This window comes from Amia ocellicauda, chromosome 20 (assembly GCF_036373705.1).
Source record: "Amia ocellicauda isolate fAmiCal2 chromosome 20, fAmiCal2.hap1, whole genome shotgun sequence".
Taxonomy (NCBI): Eukaryota; Metazoa; Chordata; class Actinopteri; order Amiiformes; family Amiidae; genus Amia; species Amia ocellicauda.
Genome location: NC_089869.1, coordinates 7462760 through 7488988, shown reverse-complemented (window position 1 = coordinate 7488988; position 26229 = coordinate 7462760). Strand labels below are relative to the sequence as shown.

General features: G+C 37.5%; 1 protein-coding gene across 36 annotated transcripts in view; it reads right to left on the bottom strand.

The window, feature by feature from the left end:
• Positions 1-4029: 4029 nt before the first annotated feature.
• The window catches only part of tcf7l2 (transcription factor 7 like 2), a 106208-nt gene continuing 84008 nt past the window's right edge, over positions 4030-26229 (bottom strand). For 3 of the 36 annotated variants that reach the window (XM_066693428.1, XM_066693436.1, XM_066693452.1), the window contains 9 exons: positions 23232-23334; positions 20855-20941; positions 16166-16306; positions 15467-15629; positions 14551-14658; positions 13569-13632; positions 12976-13026; positions 11730-11802; positions 4030-6312 (listed from right to left, as the gene is read on the bottom strand). In XM_066693428.1, the coding sequence (XP_066549525.1) occupies positions 5910-6312; positions 11730-11802; positions 12976-13026; positions 13569-13632; positions 14551-14658; positions 15467-15629; positions 16166-16306; positions 20855-20941; positions 23232-23334 (1193 nt within the window). In that variant the 3' untranslated portion in view covers positions 4030-5909. Of the gene's footprint in view, positions 6313-10119; positions 10149-10921; positions 10996-11729; positions 11803-12975; positions 13027-13568; positions 13633-14550; positions 14659-15466; positions 15630-16165; positions 16307-20854; positions 20942-23231; positions 23335-26229 lie in introns of those variants that run through there. The other 33 variants (XM_066693430.1, XM_066693439.1, XM_066693433.1 and 30 more) reach the window with 26 other exon arrangements.

Sequence of the window (26229 nt, the reverse complement as noted above, 5' to 3'; positions counted from 1 at the left end):
GGCATTTCAGCAATTGGCCACAGATACAGTACATATTTCACACCCTCCTGCTCAAGTTTGTTGGCAGGAACCCATTGGAGGAAATTTTGGGAAAACAGTAGCAGTGAAATGACACTGAGGGGAAAATATTTAATCCCATGAAGTTAATAAAGGCTCTCTATAAGCTTGGCTTTACCTTCCCAGCCCAAGACTTCATTGTACTCGGATCGCAACCAAATTGCTGGAGGGTCCTCTTCAGATTCTCACTTGAAATGCCAGCAACAAAACCTTTTTGAACTGCATACATTATATATATTTAAATATTTCCAAATAGCAAAACTGACAACAAGTTGTTTATTGCAGCACAGGAGTAAATAAACAGACAAACTCCAGAGCCGATTTATGACAGCTGCCCACTGAGCTCACACAAGAAGCCCCTTGGATACAGAAACTTTGGAATGATGTATCAGTGGGTGAGGCGAAGGTTAGATTTAGTTCAGGGCTTGACTCGAAAGTACAGGTCAAAGTCTAATATTTGTATCATTATGTCTCTCCATTCAATGATGAAAATAATTGGGAAGTCTTAAAACAGTAAGCGGTGAGGGTAGGATGATAACTTGGAAGTGTGCTAGTTTTGTGCTAGTTTAAGCAAGCAACTATATTTTTATACACTATAAAAAGGGAAGCAAATAACCCCCCTAGAAGGTATTTATTAGAAACTCTCCATATTAAAAGAGTTTGTTTTCTTGATTAAAAAAAAAAAAAGTTTTCTAAGTGCAGAATTTGTAGTTAAAATAAAAATCTATGCAGATTTTAGACTCAACTTTTTTGTGCAAATCATTTCAGAACAAGTAGGTTTTGTAAAATAACAAAATCTGAAATAAACAACAAAAACAAAAAATATCTACATAATATTACACTTACAATTCATCATCAGTCCTCATATGGTGAATATGACCAATACAGAGGTGTGGGATGTAGTCTTACTGGCCTTATTATGAGAAAAAAAAACAGAATATGTAGAAAGGGTGAAGCAAGTGGGAGTCAAACTGGTAAAAAGCAAAGATCAAAATTCAAAGAGAATTGGAAATTGGAAAGAAAAAAAAAAAAAGAAAAAAAGAAAAAAGAAAGCCTGGCATTTCAAATAGCCCAGCTTACTCAAAAAGGTTGGAAGCTGTTCTGCCTTTCATGAAGACACTGGTTCCAGCTGTAATGGTATGGCATCAACATGTTCACATCATACTGTAACTCAGCGTTTCTCAAGCGGTGGGCCACGGCCTGCTGGTGGTCCGTGAAACGCAAGGTAATGGGCCGCGGACAGACTGGGAAAATGAAAACGACAATCGTTGCGCGTTTACATACATTTTGCATTTTATTTAATTTATTTTGTTGTTGCTGCTGAATATAATTGTAATAAACACAAAACTAATCACAGAAAATAGTACTATGTTCCAGAATTTTGAACACTAGAACCACCGGACTAATTGGAAAAACTACAGCCGCCAGGAGCCTCACTTTGACTGCCGCATTAAAAACAGAAATATTGTAATGAACGATCAAACAATTTTAAATCGTAGTTTTGTCTAATCACGTCACATAACACTAACAAAATAATGTAAATAAATGGCATTTGAACAGAAATAAATGTATATACGCTACTATACAAGCGGAAAAGCTGTAAATAACGATCACAAAACTGAAATTAAAGTGGTTTATAAAGCAACAGACCTAAAGTAAAACACATGCAGCCAAGAACATCAAATCATTTAAAATAAATAAAAACACAACAGCAATGTGTCTATTCTGGTATAATCTGATTATTCAAAACTATGCCAACAAAATAGAGAGGAAGTTGAAAATAAATGTGTTTTGTTTATATGAGACAAATATATTTCTTGCAGCCTATTTTTTGCAATACAGCCGGTACTGATTGAATGGTGACCTGCCTGAAGACAAACATTTCTGTGATGAAAAACACAGGCAGACAAGTGTTTTGGTTTGGACTGGACAAAATGCTATGGAGTATATAATGGTGGGGCGGCATCCATGACAAGTGCAGAGAAACAAATTAGAGAAAGCGCCAGAAGCTAAATGGATGCATTGTTTTTTTGCATAAAGAGAACCTGGCAAACTGAAAGACATAATGAAGATCACAGTGAAACTTGAACTAGATAAAAAAATATACAGCTAGATAATTATTTAAATGTGAAGTCAGGTGGCTTTCCAGGGAAAAGGTGCTAATACCGCTTGTTGGAAATGTAGATGGTGGTTCATCCATTTTTTGAAGAGACATACAAAATCCATTGGCAGTGCATTATAGCGACTCTGTGATTTAAGCAAAACTTGCTTCCTTGTCTGATATAGCTGACAATATAAACCAACTGAATCAGTCCATTCAAGGAAGAAACAGCACTGTGTTCTTGGTTGTTGACAAAATTGAGGGATACAAACAACAGCTTACTCTTTAAAACCAAAAAAGTAAAAGAGGGATTTTAAATGTTTCCACTCCTGAGCTTTCGGATGAACACCCCCACACAGACATCTCCAAAGTTGCTGGACAGCATTTGACTCAACTGATTATTTCTCAGAAGATCGCCGGAAAGGCAACCGTTGGATTTTGGACCCAGTCTCAGTAGATGCAGCTGCTCCAGATGTTGCCCTCTCAACAGCCTCGGAAACCCATTTGATGGAAATATCAGCTGACAGCAGCCTAAAAAAATGGCTTCCAAAAATGAACTCAGCGACCGTGACCGTCACAAAGACTAGACTTTGACATAAGATCCGTACAACGGCCAAGCTAAGAGTCAGCCAGTCTCCAATGGACACAAAGACTGCATCACAGAACTGATCAGAAGGAAACGGTAGCTATAAAAAATAGTTATTATGTTGATTTACAGACTAACGTATCACTGTAATTTGATTTAGTGTAAAATAATAGACAAGGCAGCAATATTAAGGGTGCCTGCTATGAAATACATAATAATTACGAATACGGTTGTCACTCATGGGCCAAATAACTAAGAGGGCCTTGGCATGGAAAAGGTTGAGAAACACTGCTTTAACCAATCTTCTGTAAAACAACTGCCACTAATTACTCTTCTGACTAAGAAAAATCCAGGTATTGAGCTTTCTTGGGTTCCCATTCAAGCAGTTCAATCACATGGAAAATCGGAAGCTGAGCCGAGTTGAAATGTGAAATATGTGGTGCACTTTAGAAACACGTTACATTTATATTACATAATGAATTAAAATGACGATATCCTGGGCTAGAAGCAGGTACAACATATATGACTTTCAGATCATTACATCCTCACTGTAAATATTCCCACTATGAAGTTACTGAAGAATAGTGTCCACCTGCCCATTGTGTTCTTGATATGTTTCATGGTATCCTACCCTATGAATTTCTGGTCCTCGTGAGTGGCTTGTGTACACAATTGCTGCATAATTTTGTGTTTTTGATGCATTTCTTTAATTTGTTTCTATGGTTTCCCACCCTATGCATTTCCGGTTTTCTTCAGAATGGCTTCTGTAATCTGTGAGCAGTTTTAAGAATTCACAACATTTTTGAGAGTGAAGTTTGTCCGTATCCTGCAAGATTGCAATTAGCTTTAACGTATTTAAGTCTGTTGGGAATATTAGTAACACCTCAGCAGTCACATGTCCTGCCATGATAAATAAAGTATTGAGCCTCTCGAGACAATGCCAATGTAAAATCAAACAAGATAGACAAGCTGTCCCAAAGATTTGCAATACACACACATTTAAAATAAGTGGTTTGTAGTAAAATGCAGTAAAGTCTGCGATAATATATTATATAGATGAGTAATTGTTTTGAACTTGTATAGTGTTATGAGGAAAATTTTGTTGAGAAACTACAGCATTAGCCCATATAAGAAAATAAAAATATTGTCAAAAGAAGCACCTTGAATCGGACGCAGTGTAAACTATTTCATACTGATATTAAATCATGATTTTTTATATAAAACTGAAGCTAAATTCTTAAACCAGTTGTGCGTGTGGCGAGCGCAGGGCAAAAATGACAATGAGTTATCTGCACATACTAACTCGTTTTTATTAATCCAGAACTGCATGCTACAGATACTGTACAGCATAAACATTTATTCATTACAAAAAATGGTTTTTGAACCATTAAAAATTAAAACAAACAAACAAACGGGGAGAAAAAAAAAGGAAAAAGAAAAGGAAAAAAAAGGAATAAGAGCATAAAATAGAACAGGAACATCACAGCCGTTAGGAAACATTCAAACTATTCACAAAAATGTCATCATTAGCATCTTAGTAAACCAGAGAAAAATCGAGACAGGTTACAGTCGCGTCATGTCAACTACAATGGCACCGAATGGATGATTTTCTTGTAGCTTTTTACAGCCTCTTGCAACATCAACATGCCTATTTTTTGCTATCTACTTATATGTAGTAGTGTACTTAAAAGTGGCAGTTTGTGGATTTTTTTTTTTCTGTTGTCATTTCGTTTTTTTTTTTTTTTTTAATGAATCTTCCTAATATACATAATTTGGCCCTTTGTGGGTTTATACCTCTCGTTTGTTCAGTTTGATTTATTTATTTTGACAATCTGCTACCAAACACATCTGTTATAGCAACAATTATACTACATACATAGCAATCTATGTAACGTCACAGCAAAAGTATGGTTAAAAAAAATACAGCATTAAAATGGGGAGAAGAAAGTTATCACAAGTTTGGCACGGAAATCTGTACACCATTCTACAGTCTGGCAGAGATTAGACTGCGTATTAAAAAAAGGAGGGTTTTAGACTTTTTTTTTCTCTCTCCATTCTTGCAGACACTTTCCCCTTAATGCATTCAAGTTTCTTTTGTAATAATGGCTTATAGTTTTATTTCTTTAAGTAATGTTGTGCACGTATCTGTTCCTAGAAAGCATCTACACGGTTCATTTGGTGGCAACCAGGTTTTTGTTAAGAAAAAGAAAAGAAAGAAAGAAAAAAAACAATGAAAAAAAAGGAAAAAATCGAACTTTAAAAATCCTTGTACAAATGACTTTTTTTTTATATATATATATATATAAGTCGCTTACGCTAAGAAAAAAAACAAAAAAAAACAAAAAAAACTTTATACAATGTATTAAGAAAAGGAAATATTTTAAAAGGGACAACATACAAGATACAACAAGCAATCTCTAAAGCAATAAATACTACTGATCCTACAGCGTTGTGACTTGTTTGTATCGGACCCACCCCTTACCCAAACCCTCGGCCCTCCCCCCACCCCCCAAAAAAACGACAAAAAAAAAAACAACGCCATGGAACAATGCATATTAACACAGTACCCCCCTCCCCCAAATATTTCTGTACATTTAAACAATAACAAGTAACATCACATTAAAAGTTGTTCCGCACTATAGAAGAAATGGCACTGCATTCATTATGCTCTCAAGATTTGAACAGATGTAAAATGATTGGTTCGCAAGCTCGTATTTAATACAAATAATAAAGAAGAACCAACTCCTTCGGAAAGGGCTACTTTATAGTGTTTTTTTTTCCTTTTTATTTTATTTTTTTTAACTTTACATTTTCATCTCCGTCTTTCAAATGTATCTACCTATGGGAAACTACTCAACAATTATGTATTTTTTTTTATTTTTACCTTTTGTCATCAGTTTTTTTTTTTTCCAACACTAAAAAGACTTCAAACAGTTTGTTGATAAAAATTTTGGCAGAATCACAAAGCTTAAACTCTACAATTATTTATTTGTTCTGAAATAATGATGGGTCAAATATTGACCAATGAACTTGATAAAACATTGAACTAATTCTTTGCCGTATGGCACAAAAGTGGAAACAAAAGGGGGGGGGAAGTACAAAAAAAAAATTCAAATAAAAAAATAAAATAAAAGAGGGAGACACCAAAGACTAAAGCTAAAAGGGCTATTCTATAGACTTAGTTACGAGCGAAAGAGGCTGGGGTTGGGACCCAGAGAGCAGATTATGGGAATGCAACAAAGACGTCGAAGGTCTCGCCAGGGACGAAGATCCAGACTGTTGTGAAGCGACAACGTGGTGTTCCAATGCCCCGTTCTGGGTGCCCGACTTGCTAGCCGAATTTTCCAACAGAACTAAAGATGGCGGCATTGAAAGGTGTGCCAGGGGATCGGGTTTCATAGTCAGTGAGAGAGGTTGCATTTGTTCAGTCTGTGGTTTCGAGTCTTTAGAGGGGGAGGCTATCAAAGAAGGAGAGGAAGGAGGAGAATCTAATAAGCTTCCATCTGAAGAGGGTGGACTGGCGCAGCTGCCTTCACCTTGTATGTAGCGAATGCACTTTTTTTTTCTCCTAGAAACAGGGAAACAGTAATCTGTAAACAAGAGGCAGTAGATAGCGTGCTGGTCAGCTTGGCAGGCTGACCTAAAGCACCTCTAGTCACACACAAAAACAGTAGACAATGGTCAACGGCCTCACTAAGTCACACTACATCTGTTTTACTAGTATGTATGCTCTCAATATAACATGCTACTCACTATCTATAAGCTTTTCAGGCTATTTTGTTTGTATTCTATGAAATATGGGTCCAGTAAAACTCGGACGACCCCTTTTGTCTGTCAGCAACCACATCAAATTGAGAGGGGATAAAAAAAGACTGGAAAGATGGAAACAAAAAGTGGGTGAAAATAGAAAATGAGACAGAGAGAGGGAGATAAATTGAGTTTTGCACAAGAAGAAGAATAACTGGTTCTATGGCCTGCAGGCTGTGACTCTGAAACAAAACCATAATTAAAGGTTTGGTAACAAAGCATTTCATTTGGATAAAAGACCTACGTTACGCAGCGCATGACTCAGATGGCATGGCAACCGTAACGAGAAGTTACACCCAATTATTTTGGAACAGACTCGATGTTTTTGGAAGAACATCGAAATGGAAGGGGGTCTACTGGTTACAGCCTCGCACAGTGGGTTCAGTTGCAGCTTTCTTTATCTTTCTTTCTTTTCTTTCTGGTAGGCGCAAAGGTCCACAGAGTGGGGGGAGGTAGGGGGGCGGCGGGAGGGGTGGGGGGGTGCTTTATAGGGCTGAGTTAGCATAACCACAACACACACACAACCTGCCCCAAAGACATGTCTGTATTAGTAAAAGAAATGTCATTCTGCCCGTGTTTGCGTTTCGCTCGCCTCCTTGCCAGGTCAAGACATCCTAGTCTAACATGCCTAAAGCCGCTGGAGCTCGTCAGAGAGAGAAAGAAAGAGAGAGAGAGAGAGAGAGAGAGAGAGAGAGAGAGAAAGAAAGAGAGAGGAGCTCTGGGTCTCGGAGAATCTCAACACCGTTGGATATGGCTCAGCCCTTCCTTCCCCTGCATGTCTAATGCGTATCTCTCAGAGGTGGCTGGAGCTAGGTCTGTCTAGGATGGCTCGGAGCCCGAGCACACAAGGCCCTTTGCTACCGGAAGGGGAAATCAGCCGAGCTCCAGGAATGACGAGCAACAAGAGAACACATTTGCCCCTCCACTGCCTCGCTAATGTCTGGTCTGAGTTACAGAGTACAGAATTAAGATTTCAGGTGCCAACGTCTGTCCCCTAAGAAGGCTCGTTTGAGAGAAAAGAGGCAACAACAAAGCTAAATTATTCCTCTCAGCTCCCCACCTCATGCTGGCTAAAGCAGGAACTTCTCCATACAGCGGCGAGATGCAAAATGCAGACAGACCCCTTTGCAATACTGTAATCTCTGCTAGAAGCAGGTCCGGTGAAACTAAATGGATCACTTTAAGTGGCAAGACGTATTTCCTTTTGAAATGGTAAAATAACCTGAATTCAAAGACGAGAGGAGGGGGAGGGGAGGGAAGGTTGGGGAACTAACAAGGAATTGAATTGAGAGATATAGGTATGAATTGTTTCTCAAGTCATACCCTGCCTGTACCCATAGAGGTTTTAAGACTTTTAAGAGGGAGAGAGACAAGGAGAGAGGAGGAGAGAGATAGAGAGAAAGAGGCATGTTGGGAGGCGATATTGTTAAAGCCACATAAGCCTGCAGGATCAGTACATGCTAAACTAAAAAAAAGAAGTTTTCATGCAATTTTCTTGATGAACAAGGTGAGTAAGAGCTTAAAGAGAAGGATACACAAAAACAGAAGAGGAGAAGAGAAAAACAGCAACAACAACCAAAAAAAAAAAGTGCATGTAACGTTACACGACATGCCACAGGGATAAAAATAAAAAAGAAAGAGTTTGAGGATCACATTTGATGTGCTCAGACAGAACCCAATAATGACAATAAGTAATCTTAAAACAAGAAAACAGAATGCTGGTTACAGCCAAATGAGTAACAGTTGAAGAAGTCAGATAAATGCAAGAGTAACTGCCTGTCATATCCTTGTAAAGAAAGTATCATTCATTTCTAAAGTTATCAACTGTTTCTTCCATGCTATCTCAGTGGCCTAAGCAGAATTATGCCAGATACAGGAATCACAACACTAGCTCAGCTGAGTGTGGTTTTGTTTTCCCCTTTTTTAGTGTTATTACTAAACCCTATCCTATCAACCCCTGACCGTATGTTGCTTCCCTATCAGGGCAATTATAGTAGTCCAGAAAAATCAAAAAAGATTTCACTGGAAAGTTTTTGTTGTCTTAAACTCCAGCCCGGGTGTCTGAACCCCATCCTGTCTCTCAGAAAAGGGAGACTGTTGTATTGAGTTAGCTTTTCACAAATATGAAAGCTGACATAATACAAATACACAAACGGTTGAGGTTCTGGAAAATGATCCTTTCCTGCAGCTAACTGTGAACAGATTAAACTGTGTTCAGAGTTGGGCCCTTATCATCGCTAGAAGAAAAGGAATAAAATCAGGAGAAGCCGCTGCAGGCAGAAAACATTCTCTTAAATTGCAAGGCTATGACCTCTTAGCTATGTCATACTATTGCAAAAACTTTAGTAACATGCATTTTTATTTTTAATATACATTTTTTTTTTTTTTTTTTTCAGGGAAAAGTTGTGAAGACCTAGTCTGGCATAATTCCTCTGCATAAAACATATCTTTCTAGAAGGAAATGTCCTTGTATCATTTCACAGAACATACAGTCAGTACTGTTTTATTACAAGCTTCCTAACTGATCCAGTTCACTGATTGAATCTAGAAATTTGAATGAAGCTAAAAGCAGATCTAATCTCAACACCCTAAACATGTTTATTCTCAATAGACATCACACTGAAGATGGAGGGAGGAAAGGGGCAGGGGTGGGGGTGGGGTTGGGATTGATGAGGAATAAAATCAACAGCCATGAGAAGAACAATCATTTTCGGTTTGCGAATGAAGTGATTAACAATTAAAGCACAGCCAGGATGTCTCAGGTACAGCACATGCAAGAGGACAAAATGCAAGTAATGGGGAAGCGAGATAAGAAAGGAGGCCCATGTACACTTACAAGGAGGGTTCAGGCAATGAAGGGAAATGGCAGAGAACATGAAACAGTCTCGAGCTATGTGCATATTTAATGGTCATTAAACCAGGCTGAAATATTTCAATTAACACAAAGAGCACTGAATCATTCGCGGGTTATTCACTGTGTGCTGGGACGGACTTAGGAGCCAGCATTGGCGGTAGAAAAACTCTCAGAGACACACAAGGTTTCAACGAAGAGGTGAAAGTGTATCCACTCAATTAGACTTGCATAAAGTCTGCAAATATTGGTCTAAGAGGTAAATAAATAATAAAAAGTATATTTGTATTATCAGACTTCGCTATGTCTCAGTCAAATTTCACTTTTTAAAATTGATTTATATAATTCTTGCCATTCCAGAGGCTATAAACAACAGGGAAAAGGTTTACAGAGTCTGAGGTCAGGAAACCACAGGATGTGAACAGTGAATAATTGAGGGCCCCGCCTACAAACCTACTGGAGCCTGTCAAAACGCTAACACCAGGGTTAACCTTTTTGTTTCTATGAAAAAATCTTTCAAATGGCTTTGAGATTCTTGAGGCGGCGTTTATTACAATGAAATACCAGTAAAAATGGAAAGGGGGGTGATGATGCATACTGCACACTGACTAAAGGGTGTGTACAGCTCTTTCACGAGACAAAGACAAGATCAAATGAGCAAGAGACAGAGCAGGCGATGCACAGAGAAGGGTATTACTTAGCAGAAACAAATACCTACCATGAAAATATTCCAAATTCAAAGACTGCTTGTATCAGAACAAAGAGACAACACTAAGTAAGTTATTAGCGATAGGGTGTGCAAAGAAAAGGACAAATTACTCTGGTCCCTCTACCAAAACTAAAATTCACTAGTTTAAATATCAAATAAAAAGATAAAATCACAACAGAAGAATTATCCAACGAATTGACAGAGGTGGAACAGAGGAAAAAGCCAATATCAGTCCTGTAGCAGAAAGTGGGTGTATGGACTTTGCAGACATCTAATTAGAAGATCTGGTTTCACTATAACTGTGAGCTCAATCCACCGTGTAATTACAGCATGATCCTGTGTACACTTTATTAACGTAAATACTCCCCTGCATTAAATTATCTGAAAACAAAGTGTAACAGTGTAAAATCGAAATCCTCCTACTACACACCAATATCATTCTCTTAATAAAGCTGCAGATTGCCAAGCCTAACTCTGTGTGTGGATGTTTAATATATACTAGAAGCATAACATATAGAAAAGCCTCCATTATAACTTGCAGCAGTTGATATATACATAAACAGATCCACTTCTTAACTAAATTATGTTTTAATTAAGCCAGTTTCTGCCACAGGTTAATTTTCACTTTAAAAAAACAAGAGTAAATTGCTCTATGTTCCAGCATTAGGCTTCATTTTAGCAAAGGGATCACAGTGAGTTAGAGGTTAATTTGCATGGGACAGGTAGGAAGGGGGGATAAACACAAAGACAAGAATATTGTTGGTTGTTTTGTTTTTATATCTCATCCCCAAGAGTACTATTGGGAATATACCTGCAAGGTTTGCACCATAAACTCTGTTGGTCAAGCCCGAACAATGCACGACACTTCTTTGGGGTATTTGCATCTGTTAGCCAAAGGTAAACACAAAAATATAACAGGAAAAAAAAGTGGATACTGGTCATTGGATATGGCATCTAGCTAGACGCTAGGGTTTCAGCTGTAGTCATTGGTATTCTCCCCTTACCCAACTTTCACACTCCACCCCCCCAAGCCAGCAAATCCAGTCAACACTCCCTGTCGGGTTTGTTTTTTCAAATCATCGCCAATGCAGGTACTCCATGCTGCTGCAGGGGTCTCTGGAGTGCTTTTTAATATTTTTAAGTGGGAGGGGCAAGAGAGTAATTTAAATAAATCAATTAAAACAAATATGGCCATGGGGTGGGGGTGGGGGAATAAAAAAGGTTAGGTTCTGGTTCTGAATTCGCTGACCAGAAAACACGTGACCACGACTTCAGACCTGCAACTTTAAAAACATGGAAAGAAAATAATAATACTATTTCCTTTTTTTATGAAAAAAAAAAATGCCTGTGCAGATTATTGAAAAAGCTGCAGACAATTGTTTGGGATAGTCTTTGAGTCTGTACCTGGCTCACCAAATAGCTAATAGAGGCAAGGGAGGTTTGGGGGGGGGTTGATCAGTCTTGGTGAGGGGTGGGGGGAGCGGAGGAAGAGGAGGAGGGGTGGAATTTCAAAATGAGAGAAAAAAAGAAAATAAAGATGCGATAGCCGGAAAGGAGAAAGTACCAATTTCGAACCAGCTGCAACCAGCCATAGCGAGACTGCGAACACTATACACACCTGCAAGGGCCGCACCAGTTATTCTGTTGATCAAGGCCAAAGCGCGCTCGGCATTTCTTAGGAGCGCTCAGGTCTGAACGAATTGGAGAAAGAAGCGAGCAGAGAGGGAAGAGAAAGAAAGAGAAATAAAAAAATAAAAAAAGGGAATAAATGAATCTGCTTGATACCAATTTTGTAAATAGAAAAATATATAGAGTGATATCATGGGTATTTTTTTTTTTTTTAGTTATAAAAGGAAAACAAAAGTATATAAAAGAAAAAGTGAATGAAGGCAATTAAAGCTGCAGTATCCCTCATCTAAAAGACTGCGGGGTCACAAGCTGAAGGAAACGTTAGTGTATGGAGTCAATAGCAAATCCAGTCAGTAGTGAGGGGAGGTAAGCTGGAGGAGGGGAGGTAAGCTGGAGGGGCGGAGGGGCGGGGGGGCACTCCTTTTTCTAAGGAGAGTCATCTATTTCAGTTTCAGGCCATATCTTTAAGGCAGTTTGTTAAAGAAGAGGATATATATCTATATATGTATATAAATATATAAACATTTATATAAGGGGAGATTGCAGCTTTGATTACTTTTCTGCAATATATTATATATATATATATATATATATATATATATATATATAATTTTTAGTTTTATACTTAAAAAAAGAGAGGAGTAAGTAGTGAGAATAAGCAGACTGCAGAGCAGGGCTTGTTAGTCCCAGAAAGGGATCACTAGACAAGGAGCTAGCAAGAATTAGATCAAAATCAATACAGGAGTCTTAGGTTGGAAGGTTACGCAGAAAGAGCCAGGCAGGTTAACTGCATATTCATGCTTGTATAACAAAGGACAGGCGTAGCTACTAAGCAATTAGATTAAGGAGGTTTACTTTGGGGTTATTATCTGCAGATTTCCTTGAAACAGTCACTTGAAAATATACTGCATATTCAATTTGCCAAATGGGGAATGCTGTTAAATAATGGATTACTTGTACAGAGAAGCATCATAATGAACCCACACTTCGTAATATGAACAGAAAAAAAAAATAAGGCAACAAATTAAAACCCCTGCAAAAAACTAAAATAAAGGAGTAAAAGAAAATAAACACCTAAGTCATTGCTGATTAGAATTAACCCAAACGACTTTTTACACATGTGAAAATAATTGAAAAAAAAAAAAAAATCATCAATACATAAAATAAACCAAAGAAAAGGAGAAAAAAAAAAAAACATACGTTAGTAATTTAAGGACTCAAAATGACATTAGCACCTGTAATCGGAGGAAGTGAAAGGCAAGGGTTTGGAAAATATTCTCTGTGTTCTGAAAAAAAAAAGAACAGATACAAGGCCTTCAAAAAACGGTCTAGAATGGAATTGGCTGCAATAAAAGGTTAACTATGCAGTATTGGTTTAACGCACAAAAAAGGATAGAAAAAATAAAATAACAAAAAACAAACTTAGCAAACCTCCTTAATTTAAGATGGGGGTGATTTTGGTAAAAGCATGCATCAGAACACACAGGTACAGCCCAAGTTAATAAACTCAACACAAGGAAGCAAATTCATAACCAAAGCACAGGCATTACAATATACACACAAAGTTGGCAGTTAATTGCTCTTGAAATTGTGACTTAAACATCTATAAAACATACATCACACTGTTGGGTTCATGCATTGGAAATTTTGTTATTTGCATTTAAGAGGGTAGGAACAGGCAGTACATTATAACATTTAAAAGTTGCACTAGATAGCGAATCACATAACAATGTGCCAGGCAAAAGCTATACTCTTATCTTTGAGATGTCACAAAGTCTGACACATGATGGGTATCCTCTATTATAAGAGATAATTGCTGCTCACTTACCATTGGTCTCTCCTGGCTGCTTATCCCTTTTTCTCTTCTTCTTTTTCCCCTGTTGGTTTCCAGCCAAAAAAAAAGAAATAGACAGAAACCTTAGTTATTATTTTGCAGAAAACACAGACATGAAAAAAAAAGAAAAGGCTCAGAAACCACACTGTACTAGAGCCCAGAGCCCCAAACAGCCACTGCAGACCACAACTGTATTTCTCGCTCTCATCTTTTTATCTTTCTCTTATCAAGTCTTTAACTCTTCCTGTATTTTTCAAATTTATTTTAAATATTAAGCTGGTTTGTTTAGATTTTTTTTAAGCAAATGGGAATAGTGTGGGAGGGTATAGAGTAAGCAGTATGGGTCTGGCTATTCCACCTGAAATGTGTGGGTCTGGCGCTAAGGTTACAGCCCCACACAAAATCCTCCAGCAGTCTGTCTGCTTTCAGTTAAAATAAAAAGATAATCGTCTGAATCTATCACCACTATGATGTTTTTTTAGTTATACTTTTTACATGTTCACTGCACCACCTTCTGTACGAGATCTAGTGTGGTGTGCAAAGCCGTGGGAAAGGTATAAACTTTTGAAACTTCCAGTTAAGGAATGTCCCTTTCCTCAGAAGTGAAAGTCTACAGTCAATTAGAAGTCAAACTACAGTAAAGCATCGCAGTGAAACGTTTAGATTTTGTTATTATTCCCCCAACTCCTTACAAGTTTCTGCTAAACACTGAGAATAAATAAAGGGTGGGGCATTTATTCTGGAAATGTGGCTCACAGGAGGGTCTGCATTTTAAACTCTGTTTCTGTTCCACAAGGGTAAAACAAATTTTCCAACATATGAAAAAAAAAAAGTCTGGAAACAAAATCACATCACGTAACAGTTTTCTGCAAGCCAAGAAGTAGTCCGAAGGGCGGTGCCTTGCGTGACCGTTTACACAGGGCACATAGCCTCGTGAAGAATGCTTTTATGACTTGTTGAAAACTTAAAAACTTACATAGTTGTCTCGAGCTGACCAACCGGGGTACAGCTGCATGTGAAGTTGTCGTTCTTTTCTCGCCAGCTCATAGTACTTTGCTTGCTCTTCTCTAGATAGTGCATGCCACTGATGGAAGACAAAAAAAGAGTCAGTAACCAGATTAATATACAGATTCAGAAACAGACAAACCAAAATGAGGCCAACTAGAGGTCCCCAGTTTTACATCGACCACAAATCTCCAATATGTGGGAAAACATCTTACATTTTCTCAGACACATTCCTCTAATGTATAATCCTGATACTATAATTACAGAAAATGCCCCGTTATGGAAATATATAAGTGGCACAACAATTGAACAGCACTTTATTGGTCAGGGCTGAAGCCATTTCTGTCACTTTCTGCAACCACAGCGTTACTAGAGGGGCATGCTGCCGCACAACTTTTCAAAAACAAAAGTGCAATTACAATTAAATGAATAAAATGGTTTTGTGCACATCCTGTGGATGCCTGATGGACACAAAGGCAGGCAGTCTTCCTGCTGAGTCTTTTGGTTATGGAAAAAGAAAAGAACAGTGCTCCAAACTATGTCAAATTCAGACAATATAGCACCTGTGCTGTTATTATTCAGATAGAGGAAATGACTCAGAACTACTACAGAAAAGGAAAGAAAAGAAAATCCACTAAAAATATTATAATAGTCATCATCAAAATGGTTTTGGTGGTATAGGAAGCTTTATCAGTATTGCAGATTTAATGTGTGGGTGACAGTATTAAATTCTTTTTTTTTTTTTGCTTAAACCTACTGTTTTCAGTGCCAGACTGCCACCTACAGAGTGTCCAACACTTAATGCAATGAATAAACCGGAGATAACATCAATTTTCCCCTGACACATGGACCACCAATGCTAACGCAGAAAGAAGTGGTCTCCTTACCCTCCGGCCAAGAATTTGATTGATAGCTGCGCTTTCTTTTAACGTACACTCTGCTACTACTTTCGCCCGCATTTCCTTCATATACAACATAAATGCATTCAAAGGTTTCTTTATGTGAGGCTGTTTCTTCTTCTCTTCCTCCTTTTTTGAATCCTGATGTTTTCTGGGAGGAGACAAAAATGGAGGGCGAAGAGTCAGTGAGAGAATCCTGTTTGAGTTCTGGTATTTAAGGGAAGCATAACAACACATTCATGAGTTTTTCAAGGCTGAGAGAGACCATTTAACATTCAAAGGCATCTATGGTTTTTCATTTTTGGTTTCTTTGTTTTTGTTTTTTGCATTCTCCACACAGCCATTATATTGGAAAGAATTAACAAAGCAAATTCAACAAGAAAGCTAAAATACTGCTCATCTAAATTTCGAATAATATAAACCTATGTTCTACATGGTGATTCTAGTATTTGAGACTATACATTTTGAATGAGGGGGGGCAGCATTTATTACACGGAAAGCATGTTTTCCATAAACCCCCTGCACACAACACATCTGAAGGATACGTATGTACATTACCTCGCCATTTCCAATACTGAACACCTTGCCGCAAACAATGTAAAAAAACAAAACAAAAACACAAACAAGAACAGTTTGGATCAATCAAAGGAAAGCCATGTAAAAAACAAAACCAAAAAAAACACTCACGAGCTGTTTAGAGAGCCAATGTCGCTCTGGGAAGACTCTTGTTTGACGCTGGGAGTGACAATGGCCGGATGAGGGATCCCTGTAGTGTGCAAACTATGGTGTGGAGGGACCATGTGTGGGGGAAACCTGGAGGCGAGAAAACTGTGTAAATCGTCAGAATAAAAATGAACGAAGATGGGCACATTAGTCTTAGACACATTACTGAGCACAGTGCCGGCATATGAGGGCTGTCAGCACTAATTAATGTGATGAATTAAACTTAATGAATCTCCTAATGTTGTCACTAAAACTCCCAATGTCTGCTGTAATTAGAAGTGACTCTGTGTGGCTGTGACATTCCCCTAGTTAGCAAAATGACATTCTCTCTGCATCCCTGAATTAGAAAAAAATGAAAGTAAACAAAATGAAAACAAGAAATAATATAAAACAAAAACACATACAAATGCAGGTACGGTACATGAAGATAAAAGCAGGAATGCAATCAGTCTTAACTTAGCATTTACATCCTTTGGTGTATTAATTTGGCATTTGCACTTGCATTATTGCTGTGGTTGTACAATGCCCAGCCACATGAGAGTAACATATTTCATGTATGGCTAAAAATACAAATGTCTTAGCAGCAGACATTTCAAAAAGCAAATAAAAGCTTCACTTCTGTGGTCTAAAGATAGCACTGGACAACTCAATAGACTGAAGTTGTAAAGACCAGCATACATCTCAAGACACATTTTTGCAGAAGTCTTTGATCTAACCTACATTGCTAAAATGTAAAATCAAACAAATATACTGACTGTCCTCCTGTAATATCATTAATTTATCACTTTTTCCTTAATCGCACAAGACAAGATGGCATTCCAAATGTTCCTAACCAGGTTAACATGAAGAAAATTGATTTCCTTCACTATTAACACATTCAAGACATGCACATTTCCTTTCTGTGAGTATTTTGTCAATGGCATTGATAAAGGAAGAGGCATCCAGACATGTATCTGCATGAATATGTAAATTCCTCTCTGGGGACCCTGGCTGAACTCAACTGAGCTCGGTGATTATGACCCACATGGGGTATGAACTAGAATGGTGAGTTAGAGAAAAGGCAGGGTCAATCCTTATATCACATTAGGTTAACGGTCTTTTCAAGTGGGCCTCTATGGGGAGGTAGTGGGATGTGGTGCGTGTCAAGCTTTAACTTCAGTGAGTCAAGATCTGACATGGCAGGACAGTGCACTGAAACTAAACAAAGTAAGCCCCTTAAAACTGAAAGCATATAGAAGTTTATCAACCCAGGAACGTGCTATTTAAATTCAAGTGATGGTGATTGCATTCTGAAGCAGGTATTTAGCAGCCAGTATTTCTTTAAAAGTCCCTTTTCATGTGTCCCTTGGACCCAGAGTAATTTGAGGAATACAGAGGAATTAGCATGGCCTTTTTTTTTTCCCAGCTTGTTTTTCTTTCTAAAACGGATGGTGCTAGCTTCACTTCATAGACAAGAAATTGCTCTCAATTAGCTTAATCTGCAAAAGACTGCATTTTCAGTCACATCTGTCATGAAATTACTTTTTTTGAAAAGAATATCATACAGATTATTGAGAATATCATATATATATAATTCAAGGGTTCCTTTTTCTCTCTCTCACACACACATACACATATGTGCTTGTGTGTGTATATATAAATAAATGTACACACACACACACACACACACACACACACACACACGGAAATCCCAAGCTGTGGAACACCTTGTGAGCAAAATAACCGTCAGCTACGTGGCCGTACACAAATTTGAGAGGAAGAATGATACAAATTCTAAACAGCTCATTATTCATCACTGTCTGGTTGCATGGCTTGGAGCCAGAATATAATGATGGGCCTAAACTTGCTAGGAACAACTATTTTTTTGTTCCCGGCACTCTCTGGGGGGTTTGCTTTCTCCTACCCCGGCTCCTTTGCTTCATCACTGACATGTTTCTGTTAACGGCATGTCATCTAGCTGCCTTTATTTTATGCACGAGCTGTGGGGATGAGTCTTCGTGCAGTACAGCCCCCTTTGAGTTGCAGCAGGACCGTCATTATTCTTCATTCTCCCTGTGCACTTGTTACATTTCTTCTATTCCAGGATCCAATTTTTTTTTTTTTTTGAGCCACCGCATACCCACGTTATGGTTTATACATGACTCTGCTCTCTTTGAAGCTGGCTGATTTCAGAGTCGGCCCTTATCAGGAGAAAGCGCCTTCTACCAATTTAGCAGGCAGAGGGCCCCGAAGCGCCAACATCTCAATCTAAAGGGGGTCACCGGGTGGCGCGAATGAGTGTCAGCGAGTGCCGTTTAATTGCCAATCCAGGCTGCTCCGCGGTGTTTAAAGTATAATGACCCATCACTTAATTCTGAGAAATTGCAGCAAGGCATATGGATAGAATGCATATCAAAGGGTTAGCCTGCACAGGGCAAGGAGCCTACATTTCCTATAACTGCCACATGGATAATAGACGTGTACTTCTGTCACCCCATTATCAAAATAATGTCTTTAATTTGCTCTACCGCTTTTTTTTTTTTTCTTTTTTCTTCTCCTTCTTTTAAACCTAGGTACCTGGTTAGATGGTACATCAGGGGAATACTAGGTACATGAAGATGAATAGCTTTCGTCATACTAATTCAGCAGACTATTGGCACTGGACCCCTATCCCCCCTTCTGTGTTTTAAGATGAAAGGGGATAAGAAAAAATTGGAAAGTGTCTAAAACTTAAATGTCGCCAAATAATTTCCTGATGCAAAAATCTCCTTTTCTGTGCTACGGTCTTAAAATAAATAAAAAGGGCCCGCTGAAAATTAAGATTTTTTTGCTCGTCCTACTCTGTCTTTTATAATAGCCAAACTCCAGTCGATCAAATGTATCTTTATTTGTGAATGATTTTGTGAAGAAATGACAATAAATGCCTGAGTTTTGTGACTGAATATGGATGGGAAAAACTTAACAAAATAAAATCATTAAACAATGTGTAAAAAAAAGCCCAGATTTTCTCCTTGCTCCATTAATGAAAAAAGAAAAAAAATCTAGAGTAGCCACTTTTCTGTTTTACCATATAAACGCTAACCTTCTGTCTCCAGAGACAGAGACCTTGCCTATTAATCTTTGCTAATTTAATTACATATTATCAACATGCATTAGCTCTTTCAGCCCATCACAAAATTCTAAGCCTCCACCAATTCAATTAACTTTACTGAAAATCAGATGATCAGAAAATAAACCCATCATTAAGCGCAATTAGCGATTACTTAAACACAGTTCTACTGACTAGTTGGTAAATAAACTAGACGCTACTGTAAGTGTATCTGAAAATAATGAGATGTGAAAGGGAAAGAGTCGGGAGCTTGAGGTAGCTTGTAGCATGCATCCAAAAAAAAATTACTGCTATCCTGCAGGTTAATACAGTGATAATTAGAATTTTCCCATTTACTTGAACTGTATTACCAGTTCAACATCAGAGGTGAGTGTTTTTTTAAGTTTTATTTTTGCTTTTCTAAGTTTTACTGTATAAAACATTAGTAAAACTTGATAAAGAACATACAATAAGATACATGGGTCACAGGCATGGCATTGTGTCCCTAAACGTAAATCTAAACATCACATAACACACTGTGCTCATATCACAAGGAAAATAAAAACTGTGACAACACACAAAGCATTTATTACACATGAGGTAACTGGTTTATTCTTAAAACTTGTGTTTCGTATTTTGGAGTGGTTTCTGAACAAACACCTATAGGCAAGTTCAAGAGGGTGAACAAACTCCTACACCAGTCCTGTCAATTTACGCTGAGAAACTAGTAAATGTGAGAGACCCACTCATACTTTCCTTACACGAGTCTAGAATAAACTGGGTGTATGTGACTAGATGTATAAATATGAATACATAAATAAATAAAAAATATAGCTGTGTGTGTTTGCTTGTTTTTCTTTACCCTGCAATTAATGTGAGATTTACATTTTCTAGAGACCAGCTTTACACGTTTCCTCCCTTCTTCGTGAAACTGTAAACCAGATGTACACTGCCTGAAGAATGCTAGCACCATCATCAGTACAAGTTGCATTTAATGGGGTTTTAAGATCACACCATATGGAATAAGTATTTAAAACATAACCGAAGTCAAAACAAATTCAGGATGCTGGTCATTTATCGTTAACCCTTCCTATCTGCACAAGAGATGTATTGCTCCCCAGATAGCTATTCAGAGTAAGGGATTCAAAAATAACACACTGGTCCCCAGAGAGGAGTTTATTCTGGGAAACACAATCCACTCAGTTCTTAACAGGCATTCCAAAACATTTCAAAATCCCAGGCTAGAAAAGTGTGTGTTAATATATACATACACACACACACACACAGAATTTATATGTAATTGAACATAACTCATTATTCAAAGGAAAATAATGAAGCAATGTTATATTTGTACATATCAAATAAGGAGGGATGTCTTTAATACCAAATCAAAATTATTATTATTATTAGTAGTAGTAATACTAGCAGTTGTAGTAATAATAATACTGCTACTAATAATAATACAATTTTATTATAAATATATAGTAATAAGGGGATGTTAGTTCCCTTTATGGTAAGTAGTGGCTCATAATAATAATGCAAATACTGTCTACAGTTGTGAACACTTCAGAGAATGCTAAACTCACCTTGACATGGACGCGTTGACAGTGAGGGCAGTTGGGTATGGATGCCTAAATCCTCCTGTTGTGATTGGATAAACTGGTTGACCTTGCCTAAAAAGAAGAAAGAGAAGAAAAAAAAAAGGTAAAACCTCTCCCCACGCAGACAGCTTTATTCTCATTTGATCAGAACACAAATCTTGGGGATTGCAGAGCGGGGATCAAAGGGAGCAAACTCTGAACAATTTGAATGCCATAAATCTGATAGGAATGGCTAATTAAATTTTATAACCCCTGCTTATGTCAATAGAGACCCTCTCCCCAAGCTGAAACTAGGTGTTTTGTTGTGATAATTAAAGGCGAAGCGTCGACTGCTTTAATGGAGCCATCACGCTAATTGAGGTCTACACATCCAAAGGAAAACAATAATGAATGTAAATTTATACCAAAATAAAATACAGTGAATCAAAGGGCTGCGTCTGTGCTCGGGGCCTCTTTCGGTATTTAGATCGCGGTGAGAAAACATTAAATTAACAGAGCTTAATTTGTAGCCTTTTGTCATATTAACAAGTGTTGACAAGAGTTACCAGGGGAGAGTCCCCATGTGGAATTGTGGGTAACAGACTGGCAATCATGGTTCATTACTTTAATTGGACAATACAGCAACATGCAAAGTAGCATTCTCACCACAAAGAAGCAACTTGGGTTTTGGGAGGAAGAAGAAGAAAATAAAAAAAAGTCTACTGTGATGCTGCAAAGTCAAATCAATGCCTGCATGTATAAACCATGGACTGTCTCCGATGTTATTGTTGCCTCAAGTACTGTGGTTTTCTCAGAAAACCCAGGCACAATTTGCAAGCTCAGTTTATGGCTGCTTGTGGGAGAAGTGGACTGCAATTTGTCATTGACATCCTTGGATAGCTTGGCAGCTCGAGATAATCAGCAGTGATAAACATAAAATAAAATTTACAAGCATTGCAAAAGATGAAAAAATAATAATAAAAAAAAAAAATAATAATAATAATAATAATAATAATTAAAAAAAAAAAAAAGTCTGTACTCCTCTAGAGAGAAGGCCAGGCCGATTCCCCTCTGAACCATTTAGTCTACACCCTCTCTACCCCCAACCCCCACCTTCAAAAATCCTGCATACACCTTAGACAAGTGAAAAAAAAAAAACAAATAAAAAAGGTAATGTCCACCTTGTCAACGAGACAGTAATAAATATTTTACTGAGAAGTAGAAGAAAACAATTTTATGTAAAAATAGTATGACTGTGAAATAATCCTCATCTCCTATGCTTTAAAAAGTTAAAGTTAAAAAGCTACAGTTGGTGTTTTAGACAATTCACTTTATTCATTATTACGTTTGGGCAAACCAAAGGCCTCAAAAGTACACCAGGTAAATGTCCCGTTATCTTTGTATGATGATGATCACGATATAACATTAAGCTTCCACATTAAAGTCCCCTTGTACAGGCAAGCCATGCGCGGTATCATGGAAATGTCATGACTTTTAATTTTACAGTACGAATAACTTTGACACCGTATTGTCTCGGTTTTCAATGGAATGTGTGTGCAGAGTGTACAGCAGGTGTGAGAGAAAGCAAGGGAGAAACAAGGCTGAGCAGACTGAGACAGAAATCTAAGAAAAGAAAACCAACAGAGCAGTCAAAACGTGTGACCAGCGACTTCCTGTTATGTTGCTTAGTTTGGTTGTTTTACACAGAATACTTCTAATCAATAGTGTGAATTCCTCCTATGCTATAGGCGGCTCTTTGGTTTTTGTTGCATTTTAATTGTAGAAAAGGCTTCTCGAACATTTGATTTTCAACATTTCAACACGTGGTCAATGTCACTATTGTGCCCTGAAAACATGACATCATATCACTACTGAAAACCGACCGTATTCATTTCTCCTTTGTGGTTTGTTATGTGCCTTCTATACTTCCTGTTTGTTGAACTTCTGACTATGGTATTAGCATTTTTTCTGTTTTATTACGAATACTTGTAACGGGAATAAAGATTGGGTAGATCGAGCAGCAGTTTCCCAGAGAACAAACTGGATACCAAGCCGGTTGCTGCAAATGATGATGATACATTTAGATTTATTTACATATAAGCAAGAAAATACTGCCAGGAAACGTAATTCAAATAGAAAAAGATGTGTGTGCTGAAGCTGACATACGTGTTAGATACATCAACAGTAAATACATGAATACACAAAAAAATGTATTAGTTTGTTGAATGGATCAGAAAATTGGCAAGTGCATTTTAGTGTATATATACTGTATATATACTAAAGCACAACTAAAGACATGTTTACTGTATATATATACACTAAAAATACAATACATAAATACCAACAATACTGATAATATTTAGAAAAAGGAAAATGTGCTTACTGTGGTACTAACCATCCTAGCGGATGGGGAATTTGGCCTACTGTGCCCGGCGACAAGGGATAATATGGGGATATATCAGGAGGGTGTGGAGGCCTTGGAATTCCTGTGGGGAGAAAGAGGAAAAAAATTGCCTTTCAGAATAGAGTAGTAGTAGTAATGATGATGATATTATCTGGTGTTATTCAACCTCCTGGCCCCAGGGAGCATCATGGGAGTGGGCAGGTGAAGAGAAATATGGAATCTGAGAAAAAAAAGCTTACACCCCACTTGTTCCAGTATATTTTTTTAATTTGAAAGAAAACACTCTCTAAATCATTTAAATTTGAAGTGTCTATTTAGTAGATCTTGTCAGGATGGATATGCGAGTCATCTTAAAATGGAGCAAGGGGGATTATTTGTTGAAAAGGCATTTTGTTAAACATCGAAAACAGACAAGCTGGGGGAAGAAAAAATGAAATAGCTTCTCTGTTAATGTTGAAAGAGACAATAATGACAGAAACTAAACTTGATTAATTACAAACTTCTAACTAAAAACAGCAGATGCAAAGACAGGCCTGCCTTAAGCAGCTCCGCTTGGCCTGTACTAACACCCTTGTTTATATTTGTATGTAATGAAGACAGCTTATCTTATTGCACAGATAATGTTACACTTTGCACTGACACCAAAAAATATCTTGCCAACTGGCATGCTACTCTTTCACCTTAATGGATGATGAAATGCAAACCTGTTTTATTATTAGATAATCTAATAAATGTATGCATGAACTTATTTATTTCAATGCAGCAGAACATTACATAATTTTACTAGGCCGAAACTAATTGGACAATAGGGAGAGCTGTGGTGCACAGGTCTTCACCCATGGACTCCACAGGATTGACACTGCAGTTGACTCCTGCTTACTCACACAAATGTATTTAACTGAGTTTATAGATGTCTACGGCATCCTTTTCATTACTACTACTAACAACAAATCCCTCCTGAAGCTCAGTTATTGTAGTAATTTAAAACAAACAGGAAAACCCATCTTCAACCCATCAGTCAAGAAAATACATCCTCACATATGGGGATATAAGCACATTGTAAGAGCCTGAAAGGGTGGATTTGTTCTGAAATGTGAAAGGACTACTGTGAGCTCAGTCTCAGTATAATGTCTATACTACACTTCATTGTAACAACCCAACTGCCCTGGGGGGAGGGGAGCCTACAAATTGGACGGAGCACCCCAATATTGTCCAAGCTTACCCCTGCCTGACATCTCAACAGATGCTGATAATAGAAGAAGAAAGGTGACACTTGACTATGGTTTCCCTCCAAAGAACTGCACTCCACTGTAATTTTACACTTCAGTTTGATTTTTCTCATTAATAAATTAAACTTTCTGCTCAATTAAGCCACAGCATTAAACAGCACATTAAACAGAATCAGCATCCTTATTACTCCTTTGTGAAGCCCATTTTTATTAAAAAGGACCTAAAAAAAGAACGATGACAAGAGAAGAGCTGGGGGGAAAATGTCAATGAAAAAAGCCTCAAATAGGAATATACATGAGAAAAACACCCGGTGTCCATTATATTATTATGACACTTTCTGTGCCCAAAAGTAAGAAACATAGATTGTCTGCACACGTGTTAGCTTCAGCTACACCTTAATTATCTTAAGCTGATAAACAAGCACAATAATTGGCAATATCCAGGTCTACATGATGTGAATGTTAATTGAATTTGATTGCATTCAATATGAGGTTTTTTTCATTTTCAGGTTTCCCACTTAAGGTACATCAAGTACAAGTTCCAAAGGTAGCATGTCTTCTCACAAATATTTTCAGTGTCAGTGCAACAGCATGTCAACACATTTCATTTTGTTGTTTTGGGTTAATGAGGTTTAAACTAGAATACTAAAAAAGGTTCAATGAATCTCCCCGGAGATGTACTTTATGTATACACTGGCAAACATCAGCTTAAAAATATCGTACTTGCCCAATATATATTACAATAAAATACTTTTGACTGAATTTGTATTGAATCGGTACTTCTCTGATCAGGTAATGTTACGCATCAGCTGTGATGCTTGGCGAATACTTAGGGAAATCGTTTTTTGTTATTATTTTGTTTTTAATTGATTCTTATAAGACTCAATACAAACCCATTATTCAGGGGAAAAGAGGAAGAGGAAGCTCTTCAGAACAATTTGGGACATCACAGTGAGTATATAGATATATAGAAACAAAGTAAACTGAAAAGCACAACTGGGATACAGTTTGTTTAAGAGAGCAGTTGCAGCAAGACCTCAGTCAAACAGGGCCTCAGTTTACCTTTGACATCTCTCCACTCTCTCCACTTGTATCATAACTGCCAGATCTGATACTTTATCTGGGAGGCCTCTGGGTCTAGATGAGTTCAATGAACTCATGTCAATAGCTTTTGGAAGCATTGAAATTTAGTGTGTATGATATCAGTTTGGAGCAGCTCAAAGGCAAAAGTAGTCCTTGGAGGAAGCCCAATCAGGCCTGGGATTGCTCAAATGTTGGGGAATTAAATGAACTCGATTGCCAAAACTATTGTAGGACAGCTTCAATAATGCCTTAGAGATTTTAAACCGGATCAATAAGTTAATATAATATTGATAGCTAAAACTGCCTTCTTTTTCTTCTTCTTCACTGTTTATCTGCATTAAGCTTAAAGCGGCAGGTGAAAAATTCTATCATAATATTTAATGTTTCTAATAAATGTTCGACTTCCTATGAGATTATTTTGAAACTATTATTGTAAACATAGGCCTCAAGAGCTACAACTGCCCTCCATACAGACAGATGCATTTTGCAACACAGGGCAACACTGAATTCAGAATTGTAATTTGTGGAGAAATATATATATATATATATATATATATATATATATATATATATATATATATATACACACACACACACAATTTATATTAACAGCCTTCCTGAAACATCTCAATGTTATGGAAACCCAAACAAAATACACAGACATG